The sequence below is a fragment of the Chlamydotis macqueenii genome, chromosome 3 (assembly GCF_036417535.1).
Source record: "Chlamydotis macqueenii isolate bChlMac1 chromosome 3, bChlMac1.mat, whole genome shotgun sequence".
NCBI classification, from domain to species: Eukaryota; Metazoa; Chordata; class Aves; order Otidiformes; family Otididae; genus Chlamydotis; species Chlamydotis macqueenii.
The window spans coordinates 125,685,845-125,701,149 of record NC_141558.1 but is presented as its reverse complement, the minus strand read 5'-3'; the positions used below and the strand labels follow the sequence as shown (position 1 = coordinate 125,701,149).

The 15,305-nt window shown below is 39.4% G+C and overlaps 1 protein-coding gene across 2 annotated transcripts in view; it reads left to right on the top strand.

Moving 5' to 3' along the window:
• The window catches only part of EML6 (EMAP like 6), a 107,559-nt gene that overhangs the window by 23,499 nt on the left and 68,755 nt on the right, over window positions 1-15,305 (top strand). For both annotated transcript variants that reach the window (XM_086743741.1, XM_086743740.1), the window contains exon 2: window positions 13,550-13,709. In XM_086743741.1, coding sequence (XP_086599867.1) covers window positions 13,550-13,709 — 160 coding nt within the window. The remainder of the gene's footprint in view (window positions 1-13,549; window positions 13,710-15,305) is intronic.

Below are 15,305 nucleotides of genomic sequence, written 5' to 3'. Positions count from 1 at the left end.
GCTCGAGGTCTGAGATAAGGACGGGGAGAAACTCTTAAAGTTACCGTTATGGGCAAAACAGCCTCGACTTGGGGAAAACTATTCATTTATTTCTAAAATTAAAGCAGGAGAATGAGACAGAGAACGAGATAACCTCCCCCCACCCCTCCCTCTTCCCGGGCTTAACATTATCTCTACTACCTTCCCCCCCGAGCGGCACGGGGGGGAACATGGAATTGGGTTATGGTCAGTTCATCTCGCGTTGTTTGGTGCCACTGCTTTGTCGTCGGGGAAAGAACTCCTCACATTCCTCCCCTGCTCCAGCGTGGGGTCCCTCCCACGGGGCACAGTCTTTCATGAAACTGCTCCGGCGTGGGTCATCTCTTCCACGGAGTGCAGTCCCTCCAGAACAGCTGCCCCAGTGGGGCCTCCACGGGCCACAGCCACCTTCAGGCCTCCGCCTGCCCCAGCGTGGGGTCCTCCCCGGGCTGCAGGGGGATCTCTGCTCCTCCGTGGACCTCCATGGGCTGCAGGGGGACAACCTGCTCCACCATGGTCATCACCACGGGCTGCAGGGGAATCTTGGCCAGGAGCCGCATTACTCCTCCCCCTCCTTCTGAACTGACCTTGGCGTCTGCAGCCGTTCCTCTCCACAAGAAATTCTTCACAACAGGCAGGCAGACGCCTCTCAGATTCTCTTCACATCTCATCTCCTCTCCACTCCTTGCCTCTCCCCCTCCACTCGGCCGGGCTGGGCCGAGTTGGGCCCAGTCGGCTGCCCAGCAGGAGGCCAGAGGGTGAGGCCTGCAAGGCCCACAAGGCTCACGCCTCCCCCTCTGCCCCTGCTCAGCATCTTCACTTTTTTTTTTTTCTTCCCTGTTTTCCCCTTCTTAAATCCGTTATCGCAGAGGCGTTATCACGGAACATTCTGCTACCAGTTGGCTCAGCCCTGGCCAGCAGCGGGTCCACCCTAGGCCCAGCCGAGTCCATTGGACAATGGGGAAACTTCCAGGAGTTTCCTACAGAAGCTACCACCTTAGGCCCCCCCTCACTAAATAAAACCAGAACAGATGTTTAGTGTAATGTCTGTCTCTTAGACACCAGAGATTCCACTGGGATAAAGACTTTGACTGTAGAACGAATTATGTGATATCAAATTGATGGAGACTTGAATTTTAGCTTTTCCTGTTAAAAACAGCTCTGTCCTGTGACGATTTTCTGTTGTCTAACACCAGTTAAGCACGTATTTTTCTTTCACCTCTACTTAACCTCCCAAACTTGGAAAAACTAGAACTCAGAAGTTGCAAATAGCAATGGTCAATTAAAATTACCTGCACCTGGACTTGCCAGGGTTGTCAATTTGGAACAAATGTGGATCAGCTGGAAGAGGGAGGAGAAAATAGTTGTGGGTTAGATGTGGGCTTCAGATACTAAACTGGGTTCAGAGAGGCTGCTCAGGAGACTTGGTAAATACTTATTTTGCTTTTTTTTTTTCTGCTTTTCCAAACACAAGATCAAATCTTAAAATATTTTCCAGTTTAATTTGATGAAGAAATTAAAAAACAATTCTTCAGATCTTTTAGTATTTTTTTTTGTGTTGAAAGGTAGACCTTTTTGTACCTAGTGGTTCACATTTAGCATGCTTAACTCGCAGTCAAAAGCAACGTTCTACTTAGTTTCAAATCAACAGTAGCTGAAATCAATGACAAAGCCTGTGGTAGAAAGGAGAGAAGGTTAAAGGTAAGCAGTGGAAAATTCTGATCAGCATTAATTTCTAAGTGTGTTTCTTTGGTGTTGTACTACTTACCTTTCTGGATTTTATGTGCGGGGCATTGTTATTGGTGAACCAGTTTGTTGGTTTTATCATGATGCTGCATAACTTCATCATGAGAAGTATAGCAGCGCATGGTGAAAGCAAGGCTTTGTTTTTAATCTGTCAATACTTTCTCTTTTGGTTTTTTTTTTTTTTTTAAAAAATGATACTTAGCTGCTTTTTGTTTAATAATAGGCTATAGCTGTATGACATACCTTTTGTATATGGCAGCTAGAATAGGCTCTGGGAAACTAGATAAATTCTGTTATGTAAGAAGTTTAGCATGTAAGTCTACTGCTAGATGTGCTGTAGCAGCATCTTGTCGTGGTCATTGGGAACTGAGATACAGGATCTTTGTATAATCTATCCTTTACAAAAGAGACACGTGATGCTTATAATCTTCAGGTTGTGTCAGACCATACCAAGCAAGCTAGCAACCGTCATATTCATTTTTGTAAGTGCACTTCTCGAAAAGTAAAATTGCTTCATGGATTATTGTATAGAAACTTTAGGGGTTTTTTTTTAGGTGCTAGGAAAAGGGAAAATAGATTTCTAATGTGTATTTGTTGAAAGCAATTGTTGAATTTTTAGGAATAGTGTTTGTATTTGTGTCCTACAGAATTAGCTGGTGAAACAAAACTTCAGCAAGATGCTCATAAAACAGATATTAATGACCTTGCCACTGATGCACTGTAGCTAGAAATTTAGAGTATAGACAATTTTAATGTTAAATGTGGTTTCTGTGTGTTCTACAATGTTTTCTGCTCCAATATAATTGTTGTTATACACTTTGTGCCAAACAGGGAGCAGGACTTCTATACAATCATACAAGAAGTGCTTTCCTGTTTCTGCTATTGTCCAACCTCTAAAATACAGGGCAAATCAGGTTCTCTGAGACCCAAAGAGAACATGAGCTTTCCACTGACTACTACAAAACTGCATTAACAATTCTGTCCCTACGGAGCAAGGTGTCTCAGTTTAGGCGAAGCAGAAATACAACTCAGAATTACAACAGGGCATAGCCTATCTCAGACACTTAACCATGCTGACTTAGAAGTTTACCAAAACTTTACGGCTGCATAGCAGAAGTGTTCAAAGGAGAAAAAACTCCGCATAGTCTAGGACATTTAAAAATTAATGTTTTTCTCCAGCCACAGTCAGTATTGCCACATTTATAACTTCTGTAGACATCCATAAGCTTTCTGTGTAAAAAGAGTAATAATCTACTTCTGACTGATCAAATGCAGTTTGGCATGCAATCATCTGATATATTATTGAATCAAGGTCTTGCTCTTCTCTACTTCTTTCCATTAAAGTGCTTAAACTCAAAAAGTTGTGTGACAGGATTATCATGAGAAGAATGCCTGAGTAGGATGCAGCTGTAACACCATGCATTCATCGCACTTGAAGTAAGAACAATCTTCCTAGGTTTAAAATAATTATTTCTGCTAATCAGTTGAAGGCAAACCTATGCAAACAATGTTGTTATCCCAGTGTGATTTTTTTTCCTTTTTTTTTTTTTTTTTTTTTTTTTGACAAGAGCCTATGAGTTTTGTCAGATCATACAACTTGTCATAGATGTGAATATACCCAGGGATTTCTAACAGGATGAGATGAGATCTCTTAAACTAAAACTAAAAATTAAAGTGGGAGTGATTCAGAGTAGTTATGATAGTGGCTGGGGTTTTTTTCCCCTTGTTCTCTACAATATTTCCTATTTCTCCTTGACTGTTCTTCTTTGGGCTTTTTGGTTATTTTTATTGTCTCTCCTATGTTTTACTCATTTTGCAGCTCCCTCTTGATTCCTCTTTTTGTTAGCTCTATCTATTGTCTGTCCTGTTCCCAAGGTTGTCCTTCCATTTCCCATCTCCCCTTTCTCAGGTGTTTCTGCAGATGTTTTGACTTGGATTGTGTCTTGAGTGATCTGCATAGTTACAGCCACATTCACTGGTGACCCTTAGCTATACAAAAAGCGGAGTAGAACCAGGAAATCCCAGAGCAGTTAATTACTGAATCACCCTTGGGAAAGAATACCTTCAGCTGTTCTGTCAAGCGTAGGACCCATCTGCAGCAACACTGGTACAACTTGATTGACATCGTCATGCTGTAGGCAACTAATTAGTGCACAGATACTTGCTGTTCAATATGAGCACCAGTTTAAGAGCTGTTGGCTTCATCTTTGCCTGAATTATGATCACGTCTCTGCATTTGGGAGAAAACAAACAGTCCATTTTTAGTTGTTTTAGCCCTAGAGTGTGACAAAATCAGAAAAATAAAGAGTTTGATTCCTAGCAGCAATGGGCAGTTGGTGTCATCTGTTTTGACTGCACTTTATATCTGGTATTTCAACAGTCAGGCTGAAATAGGGTGAACAGAGGAAGTAAAGGAGGTGACAACATGTGACAGTGGCACTGATTTCTTAACTTAGAGATTTTATCTGATGTATTTGTGATCTACTTTCAATCACAGTGTTCAGACTGGCCTTAAAATCCTTCACACCAGATGAACACAGAAGTTTTGCTAGTTTCTGTTGAGCAATACTAAGTTTGCAGCACTGCATAATTAGTTTTTCTTGTATTAAAAAATCATTGAGTTAACCCGATATCATTTATGTTGTGGTCTTTATCTCAACATCATAGACCAAGTATCTACTTGATGTTTTATTGTGCATTTTATTTCAAAACATTTTACATTGTCTATTTAACTGTCATAAACATAGAATAGGGTAAGGGGCAAATATAATGCTGAACTGAATACAGCTCACTTTTCTTTCCTGACCCTCTGTTATTAGTCTCTAGTTGTAGTATGCTTTTCTTTACAGCTGATGGATTCAGCTCCATCTTACTGATTTTGTCAAATCACAAGGCTTAAATGAAGAGATGCCACGGTTATTTATTTACATGCCTTTTGGTCAAAATCTTTACAGTCTCATTACCTCACATTTTTGGGTTGCTATGATTTTCAGACTTACATACCTATAATTTTCAAGCAAGGCAAAGAATGAGGCCACACAGCAAGAGGTTATCCAGAAATCCTTCAGGTATCTGAAAAGCCTATATTCCCTCTCCTGTGTAGTTTATAGCCATGGTGACTTCCTGAAGTGTTTCTACACAAAAAAAAAATTGCAAAGTTTTGTTTCAGTACCATAGCTGTTTGGCTAAACCTCGCGTATCAATGCAGCTTCAGCCAGCTCAGGTTTTTTAGCGGCACCTCTGCCCTTCTCTTAGCATGGACCAAGACCCACTCTTTCCAGCATATCTTCAGGTTTTTATTGTAAAAAAAAAAAATGGTCATATCATGCTACATATGAAAAGCCCATAGTTGTCATTTTTTGGGTTATTTTCAGGTATTGCAGCATAATGCTGTCACCATCGTGAATGCAAATATAATTAGATGGAAACTCTGTGCATGCAGGTGAAAGCGGAAGGGGAAAACTAGTATATGGTAGCTTAATTTCAGAATTACACAGCAGAGCCTGTTTGGTGTAGTGCAGCTAATAATAAGTACTGCATCTTTTTCCCTGCTCACTTGTTGCTCAAAAAACAATTCATGAGGACCTAAGCAGTTTATACTTACCTTTCAAGGTCATTAAATGAGCTTTGGATAAAATCTCCTGGGCCTTCTTGTCACTGGCAGAAGCTCAGAGTTGCAAAATATCCATGAGATATGTATGAAATAAATATGCCTGAGAAAGATGCATCATTAGAGAACTGTGTGACCTTTCTGTTACTGCAGCCGCGTGTGACGAGGAACCACAGTGCTGTAGGACTGTGCTGCAGTGCCACGCCCTTTTATTAAATCTGCCAAATTTTCCTCTATGTAGATGCATGTGAGTGTAAATCATAGCTGGCCTTTATTAAAGTGCATAACACCTTTGCTCAAAATATTACCTTTTAAGAATTTTTTTTTCCGCTTGCTTCATTTCCCTTCTGTTATTGGGGAAGTTTTAATCACATGATGAAAAGCAATTTAGTCTTTAAATCTGGCCTGACCCCTCTGTAGCTCCACGGTGCAACCACAAATTCCATGTTATGCGAGGTTGCTTACACAGCCTTGTGGGCCTGATCTGTCAAGACTTCTAAGAAGCACTGAGCAGCCGAACAAACTTTATTGAAATGTGATGGAATAACTTCATAGGCTTGCGTAACAAACACTGGCACAGGGAGCGGGTCAGCAGGAATTTCTCAAGGACAAAGAGGAGTAATTTTAGAGTGGCAGGGATGGTTACAACTTTGCATGCTTCTGCCACCATTCTACTACCCTGTGAGTTCTGGAAAACTGTCAGAAATGAAATCTTTGTCAAAGTTCCCCTTGCTTTCCCAGGACACTTTGAGTGTGCTGTAGCATAACAACAGATATTACTGTGTGTGCTTCAAAGACCTTTATTAAGCCCAGCTGAGCTGCGCATCCATTTCATAAATGATTAAACTTAGACTCGATTTGTAGCCAAGACCAGTTATGAGTGCCAAGCCTAACAGAGTGATTTTCAATCACAGTCAGCATTGACTTCATTCAGAACTGTAGGTGTTTACTTCCTCTGACAACCAGATGGTAGCTGTCTGAGGCAGGCCACCAAATTCAGAAATTCCTGCTGAGAAAGTTAGCCTGCAATGACTTCTTCTAGGTAGGAAGCCAGTGCAGAATGCTGAATAAATGCTAGGACTTCTAACTGTATCACTCTTCTTCCTACATATGGAATATGGAAGGGGAAAGCAAGCAGTAGAACGGTTAGTAAGAACTTAGACCTAAAAAATGCCTTTTTGCCTTTGTCTTAGAAACATATCTCTGTACATGTGTGCTGTTCTGAATGAATAAGCAAGATATTACCACATAAAAATCAAGCCAGTAAATTAAAATTTTGTCATTGCCCTTACCCAGTGGTGTTTCCATTGACACTTATCTTCTTATTTTTTCAGGGCTTATTTCTCATGTTTTATACGTGAGCTGTTTGCAACAAGTGGGTGGCAATACTTTGTACGTTTGAAAGCATTATTACAGCTGTATGTTCACATGTGTAAAAGGCAATTCAATTCTATGTGTGTATGCATTAATTTTATTACACATGCATGTATATGCATACACGTGGAATCTGTGTGTGTCAGAGATACCAGGTCTCTGTTCTCCCAGGGAGACTTGTTTCATATGCCTGCAGTGCACTCCCGTAGCCTCTGTCACCTGCACTGTGGTACATGCCAGATGAAATTGGTTATCCTGGTGTGTGATCTGCCTGCCAGCTCTTAATCGCTTGTGGGAGTCGCAGGCTTGCACTGGACCAGCAAGAGGCTGGGAGCTGCGTGTGTGCCCGAGTAGCAACCTCCTTCATTATCAAGAGGTTGATTTTCCTCAAATGATAGTTGTGGTGTTTGTGTTTCAGCAGCAATCTGGGAGGAGATTATATGCAAATTAAGTCTGTCAGATTCTTGCGGTTTTCTTCATAAAATTCCTCCCCATTTTTTTACAGCATGGTCAGGTGGGGTTTGTGCAGGTTGCTTTGTTCTTTCCTTTTTCCCCTTCCTTTTTCCTACATCCCCTTTCCTTCCTGTTTTTCCCTTGCTCCTGCAGGTCCCCGTATTTGTTTTCACGTAACTGCTGGTCTTCATTCCATTGCTCCTTTTAATTAGGCTTGGTTATGTTTTGTGTTGTATTCAGCAATAGGGATCAGGCTGCGTCTTGCCTTATTTTGTTGATAGTATTGCTCCATCTGTACGATGGGTTATAGTCTTCCCTTTTGACCCGACAACTGAGGAAAGAAACTCATTTTGCTCTGTGAAATGAGGAATTCCTGAAAGAGCGTTTGCGTTCTTCGCTGAAGTGTGAAGACAGCTCTGTCCTTAGCACTGTGTGAGCAGTAAAATATAGCTGAAAAGCTCCCTGGTCTTCAGACATGCCTGCTGGCCTGTCAGGATCTTGAAAGTGTCACTTCTTTCCCCGCTGAGAACTCACAGTGCGGAGCAGAAGGAGGCAATCAAGAAGAAAATACCTACTGGCACGTAATGGCCTATTTCAGGGCAGGCTTGGAGCTTCTTGGAAATGTTTTTTTATTCAGAGATATTTTTTGCCACAGAGGAAAAGTCTTAAGCAAAAACATAGTTGTGTTATTTATCTGTCTATCATTCAAGCATAGCACAGTCGGTGCCCTGAGTACTTTGCAACAAGTTTGACCTAAATTCTGAGGAAAGGCCCACTATGTTCTCTGCTCTGCTAAGCTGTAGGGTTTGGAGTAAATTTTAGCAAGAAAAGCACCGATTCTTTCACTTATTTCAGAAGAGAATTAATCATATGCAGACAGTGTGTGCATTGCTGTGGAATTTTATTTTAAATTTACCTTGCATTTCTCCTCAAGTCTTCATTGCGTTGCCGTTGTGTTATATAAAACTGCATAATTCTATAAAAGTTTGTCTAAACATGAAAGTTATTCCAAATTTAAAACAAGATGGATTTGAACTAGGGAATAATTTATCAGTGTCTAACTGTGTAGAGTTATTTTAGAATGGCATCAAATTTGCATGCTGCTTTAAGGTACGAAACAGCCCTAGCACTGAGAATGGATTGCGTTGTCAAGGGATGGATGAGAAGTCCATCTAACACTGTGGTTTTCAGTCACAGTCTGCGTTGACTTCACTCAGAATTGTAGGTGTTTACTTCCTCTTTCAAAAACCAGTTCTTATTTGTCAGCTTGGACGTTCTGGAAACTGGTTTTAGTTTATATTAGAAGTGTATTTGCTTGATTCATGTTAATCAAATAATAGTTAATAGGATGGTTATAAAAAGGTTCAATTTAATAGGGCATTCATAAAAACATACCTTGGAAAATTATACATTCAAAAACATAAAAGCAAAAGTTCGGCCTTCAGCTGCTGCAGTGAAAAAGTGTTTTAACTACCTGATAAATAGGCTAGTGCAGTGATGTATTTTAGACCCAGACTAGTGGGTTTTAACCTTCTGTCTTTTATCTGATACACCCATTTCAAGATCTCCATGAACCTATCAGTTCTGTTTGTATGTATTAAAGATAACAGGAGTTGGGCTTTGGGTTGGTTTTTCTGGGTTTGTTTGTTTTGGTTTTTTTTTTTTTCCCCTCAGCATCAAGGAGCAATTATCTAATGCAAGTAAACTGCTCTCAGCCAAAATGCATCTTTACTTTGATTACTTTAGACTTTCTTGATGTATTTCAGTATTTGGAATCATAGAAAAGAGATCATCTGGTCCAACTTTCTCTTGAGAGCACAGCCTTAGATTAGGTTATCTAAGGGTCCTGTCAAGCCAAGTAAGATGTGAATCATTTCCAACGAGGAGGATTCTACTGCTTCTGTAGACAACCTATCCCAATCTTTATTTCTTCTTATGGTGAAGAATGTTTTTCTTGTATCCAGGCAGGATTTCTCATGAAGCAACTTGCCTTTCATCCTCTCACCATGCATCCCTGTGAAAAGAGCACCTCCGCCTTCTCTGTAACTGCTTTTGATGTTCTGGAAGACTGTCATTAAACCCACCCTGAGCCTTCTCTTCTCTCTTTGAAACTTCCTTTCCTCAACTATCATCAATTCTCTCATCTGGTTTTTGTTTTTCCCAGTCATCCATTCTTTCTAGCGTCTGCAATTCTCTGGTTCATTGACTGTGTGCTTTATGAAGAAAAAATTGTTTTCTCTGCAATTTGGGAACAATTTAAATACAGAAATTAAAATTTAATATTGAATTCAATTAAACAATTTAATATTCAATTCAACTACTTGAAGTGGTTTGCATTCCATATCTAAACTTTTCTAATTATTTCCCTATCAGTTTTAAATTTGAGATCTGTATGATATGTGTATAGGTTTATGGAACCTGTTACAGAAAACAAACAAAAAAATATAGATAAGAAACAAATACTTTCAGTCCCTTAAAATTCTAATGTGGTTACAAAAGAAGAAGAAAATCTTGGAGCAGGATATTATTGCAACAGAAATTGCGGAGGTGGGAAGAGTTTACCATCTGGCAAGGCCCCCAGACCAGATGGATCTACTAATGACTTTTATAAAGCATTTCATCAGACCCTGCTGGAGCATGACTGGCATCTTTAATTATCTTAGAGTAACAGGGTTCCAGCCTTGAATGCTAGATTCAGAATTGTTCATCTGGGAAGGGAAGGAAAAGGAAATTTCCCTGAAATCTCTTCTCCCTAATAGACCCTTTTGTTAGTAAGATGTGATGTTAAAATATTACCTCGAGTTTATTGGTTCATTTTCAATGGATTGTTTGCTTAAAAGAAGTGCCTATTGAGGCACTTGCATGAAAGACTTTTTGCAAACACGTTGCAGCACTTTTGGAATTCACGGTTAGCTTTATGCACACACAAAAGCATTCAGCTGCTCTGAACGTGCACTTCCAAAACAGGTGATCTCTGCTTCTTACCCTGCATGTGCATCTGGTCCCGTTACTGTTCCACAGAGAGAAGGCTGAGACGTGGGGAAGTGACTGTCACTACCAGCAAGCAGCACCAGCAGTAATTGCTGCTACTACTTTTATCCTTTCTGTTTCCACCCCAACTCTTTAGCAAGAGAGTGTCCGCTTCCTTTTCCCACAAACCTGGAAAGCTGGGAGAAATTTTATTGTGAAATTTCTTCTGCCCACATGCTTGGATCTTGTGGGACTACACCCTGGTCAGCGAGGGCACTGCATGTGCCATGGCTGCCCTCGCTTCCCTGCTCACCTTTCCTTGTGGAGCAACCACTTTATTTGTCCCACTTTATTTGGTTTTGTTATTGTTTTTGGTACCGGATCTCTCAAGTATTCTCAATACTGAGACTAGGTCAGCAAATGTACATACACTGATAAGAGAGTGCAAGTTCTGGTGGAGGAGCAGAGCAAGGGAGTACGGGCTTAGGGAGGTAATGTTGTGTGGTGGGAAGTATGGGAGTGAAGACATTAACGACTTGCTAAGAGATGTTAACTCTTCAGTGGTCCAGCCGTTCGCCTTAGTCGAACACCTCTGACATACGCTAATGTATCTCAAACAGGTACCTGCAGACCTGTTGCCTGTGACTTGCAGAAAATTGTCTGACTTTTGTGTTTCTAGATGTTCCTCCTGTTGGAAGGAATAGGAAGTAATTCCCTAATAATATCTTCCTATACCCTAAATTGCTGTTGTTTGAATGTCTAATCTGTTCTAATCGTATTTTCATATTGCACTGATTATCACATTATTTCAGTATTTTCCAGTGGTGCAAATAATGATGTGGTGTCGTTACAAGTGCTTTAGATACAGGATAGGATGTCTGCTTAGAAGGGTTAAAGAAATGTACCAAACAGTTCAAAACAGGCAATTAGATTTATACTCAGTTTAAAAGGCAGGGAAGGGTGCAGAACCTGTGCCAGACAGAAAGTAACTCACACAGCAGATATATTGTATAGACGCACATACGACTTTTATATTTCAATACAAAACATGTAAATCATATACATGTATCAAACAGTCACCAAGATTCGTTCTTGAAATTGGACTGTGTTTCCTTACTCTGTAACCCACAGTTCTGTCTGCCAAAAATAAACACTTGGTTATCTAACAGCCAGACTGAACGTGGGCAGTTATCGTGCGTTGTAAAGGCTGTTAGCGGGAGACGAACGTCCTCAGTGGCTCAGAAAAATCAGACTACTCGTTTAGGTGCCAAAAATTTATATTAGTTCCTAATTTTAGTTCCCCCACTAGTTGACTTTGTGTCGAAAAGGATAAAACAAATAGCAGATACGTTCAGTACAGACATATTTATGTTGTAGGAAATATGTTCATGTTCTTAACCTTATCTCCAGGAATGGAAATACAAGATGTGAAACAGGAAGTTCTAGCATGTGAAAACTGAACTGTACATAACAGTGGTAGCTGTAATTAAGCTGCAGTTCTAGCAGTGAGATAGATCAGCCCAATTAATCTTTTCCATCTGTTTTTTTTTATCATTGAAGAGAAGTATTCTAACTTAATTATAGGCATCACAGCTTAAGTACGGTGGAGTCATCCCTTATTCCCCGTATAGGTTTAGAACGGATGTGAACTAGTTGCCACACAGCATAGAACCCAAGTCTTTGAAGGGAAGGAGGAACGAGCAAGTGCAGGAGCAGATAAAACATTGTGGACGTTGTGCTAAAATTGTTCTTTTTGCATGAATTGTTCTTTAATGTGAAAAAATTGAATGCTTAGGTTCTTGAAACTTCGTTTTTTGTTTGTTTGTTTGTTTTTATGAATTCTTCTTAAAAATTAGTATTATCTGCTCCTGGGATAGCAGAACTATTCAGCTGCCTTAAGCCATCTGTTGAATGGCAGTTTATTAATAGGATATTTTTCCTTATTCCGTCTGTAGCTCACGTACTCAGACACTGTTCAAATTTGTTTCCTGGATAACAGTGTAAAACTGTCTTTGTATTCGTGTTACCCTAGGGAGGAATTCTTATTATTAACATCCCCAAGCTAGATTTTCAAACTAGATCCTCTGGGTTTTGTCAAAGAGAATACCTCAGGGACTGAAGGGTAGCTTGACAATAGCTTAGAATAATTGCGAAGAGCAGCTTCTGGTACTGTGTCACTACTGATAGCCTGCGTTCCTCTTGCTAATGTGGGGTGAAGTTTGCTAAATGGCGGCCTTTGGTGTTACAGTGAAAATCTATGATGTGTGACAAGAAAAATATCATATTTTTTTAAGTGATGCTACTGCTTAGTTCCAGAAAGTGTTTAACATCTAAGAGAAGGGTTACCAAAACAGCAAACACCAAATATTAGTGTTCACGCTTGGGCAGGGGTGAGAGAGAAACATACCATGGGCTGCCTGGTGGAGATTTTCTTGTCAGAAGGATTGTGAACAGAAATATCGTTTGGTTGTGCTAATGGAGCCCGCATTAGAATGCCACTTGTGGTAACGTACCTCTGTGCAAATACTACAGAGAATAAAAAATTGAGTGGTTTAAGAAACATGTAAGAAGAGTTGGTCAAAGCAAGTCTTCTGAACATCAAGGGGATTAATCACTGAAAATCAGGAAACGGTGTTTGAAACATTGGCACCTTTCTTGGATTTAAGTAGTAGAAATACTGCTTGATGTGACAGGTGTTGTGCAGAGTACTGTTTCTAATTGGCTGTTAGAGAAAACAAGGTAAACTAATAAAGGTAGAGTAAATTTTACCTCTTCTTAGGCAGCAGTAACGGAAAGTAGATCTTAAAATACATATATAATTGTTCTTCAAATAATGGAGAAACACTTTATTTCTCTGTCTCTTCTGAGGTTACCATCTTTAAACATGTAAAGATAAGAGGATTTCTCGCCTATGGTTTTCCATAGTGAAAATATCCATTATTCAGGTACTGGTCCGTATTTCAGAATATTTGATCAGTAAAAGAAGAATAAACTGTACAGAATCATCCACTGACTCTATAAAGCTATGAAAGACTAAGGTAAAAGACTTGTGTGTTCATTCAGCTTATCAATCAAAAGTATTTTAAAATTCTCTGGTTATGTTTTCCTTGAATTTTCTAGTTAAAATAGTATCACATGATCAATTGAGCTGTGCGCTAGCCCTGTCAGTCTCAGTTAAATGTTATTTTAAGTTAGAAGTAAACAATGGGACAGTCTGAATTTTGAAGATGGTTGATATGATCATTCCAATAAATCAAAAGGAGCTGAAGTTTTTGAGAACTAAAAAAAAATGAGTTAATTTTTAGTTTAATTTTTACATTTAGTACTATTTTACTGATTCATAAATTGTGTTATAACTTAAACTGTGTTCTGTTTCAGCCTTGCAGTTCACCCGGATAAAACTTTAGTAGCTACAGGGCAGGTTGGGAAGGACCCTTACATTTGCATCTGGGATTCCTACCGTGTACAGACTGTGTCTGTTCTTAAGGATGCACATACACACGGAGTTGCCTGCTTAGCTTTTGATTCAGATGGCCAGGTTTGTACGTCTTCTTTCTCTGTGTTTTGAATTTAGTTTGATTTCTGATTCTAGAAGATATGCACATTGAAGTTTTTCCTGTGTTTGGGTATATGCCTGTAGTACTGAAACTCATATTACAATTACATTTTTAATGCAAGGACTGTAAATACAAGTCTCTCAAAGATGTTTTTGACATTAAAATCCAACCTAGCATTCAAGTCAAGTAGTGGCACTGAGTGTTGGACAAATACGCATAGAAGAAATGACCCTCTGAGGCTCAAATGTAAGAGCTTCACCAGTACTTGTTAGCTGTGGTGCAAAGAGAACAGTTTCTGGCAGAGACCTCACAATGCTGCAGCTTTTTTGGCAGAGGAACTCTAGTAATCTTGCTGTTAAGAGACTCCTATTGGTTGCGGTGCACAGTTAATTTAATCAAATAATGAGGTTAGGACACTGTGTGTGGCTTTGTACAATGTGATGAGATTATATGATCATATGATGTCTTGAGACAAAATTTTAAATGTACGTAAATGGTGGGCTAGTCACAGCTAAACACATTGATTTCCCACTTTTTATTGGCCACTATCTTGTGTATATTCAGTCTAAAGATTAGTCTGAAATTAAAGACACCAACATGAGTAATTGCCTTTAATATGTTTAAAAAGCATTTAGTAACTTGAATTACTAAGGATTGTATTTCCTCATTAAAAATTGGATCTAGCTTTCTATTTTAAGCCTAGTTTTCTTAAAGTAAGGTTATTTCCTCTGAAATCTCCTGTGCCGTTTCTAATTAAAGAAAAAGGTGTTCCTGGGAATTGTGGAATAAAAAAAAAAAAATCATATTAGAAAACCATCAAATCAACAGAACGGAATTTCTAATACTATGATATTTGTAAAGATATTGTTAATCCGGAAATACCTGTTCTTAATTTTCTTCTCATTTTTAACTTCATAAGATTGGTGGGTAAACTTTTTTCTAAAATTTATTTAAGCACCTTACAGGAATAAAGACTCGCTGAAGAGCCCGGTCAGTATGAGGTAAAGATGGAGGCTCTTCCGAAAATCCTGCTGGGTGCCAAGCTGTAATTAAAAGCTGAACTCATTGCTGTGTTGACCTTGCAGAACAGTAGCCTTCTGTTTCTGGAAGTGCTGGAGTAGTTGCAGTTTATTCTGGAAATAAAAATTGCACAGAACACTTTTATATCTGGAGAAAGATCAGTGCTGGAGAACATAAATATGCATAAATTTATCTTGGCTTTTTGCTGCCCTTTCTAGCTTTGCAGAAGAAGCTGCTGGGCTGAGCCAAAATTAAAGGGCATGGTAGAAAGGCTTTGGGTATTTGGAATTCAGAGCTGCTAGTGGTTCCGGTTTATTTAGTCAGTACACCCAAGGGAGCTGGCATCTTGCGACAGGGCAAAGCGACCTTTGCATGCATTGCTTGCACCTTTCCTTTTGATGTGTAACTTTCATTCTTTTATATTGAATGTCTGTTAATATCCAAGAAAGATTTTTATTTTAGCCACAAAACATAAATAAATTCAACAATTGTGTAAGATATAGATGCAATAAAAACTGTATTTTCTCTACTACCTCTGTCAGCTGTCCATTTAGAAT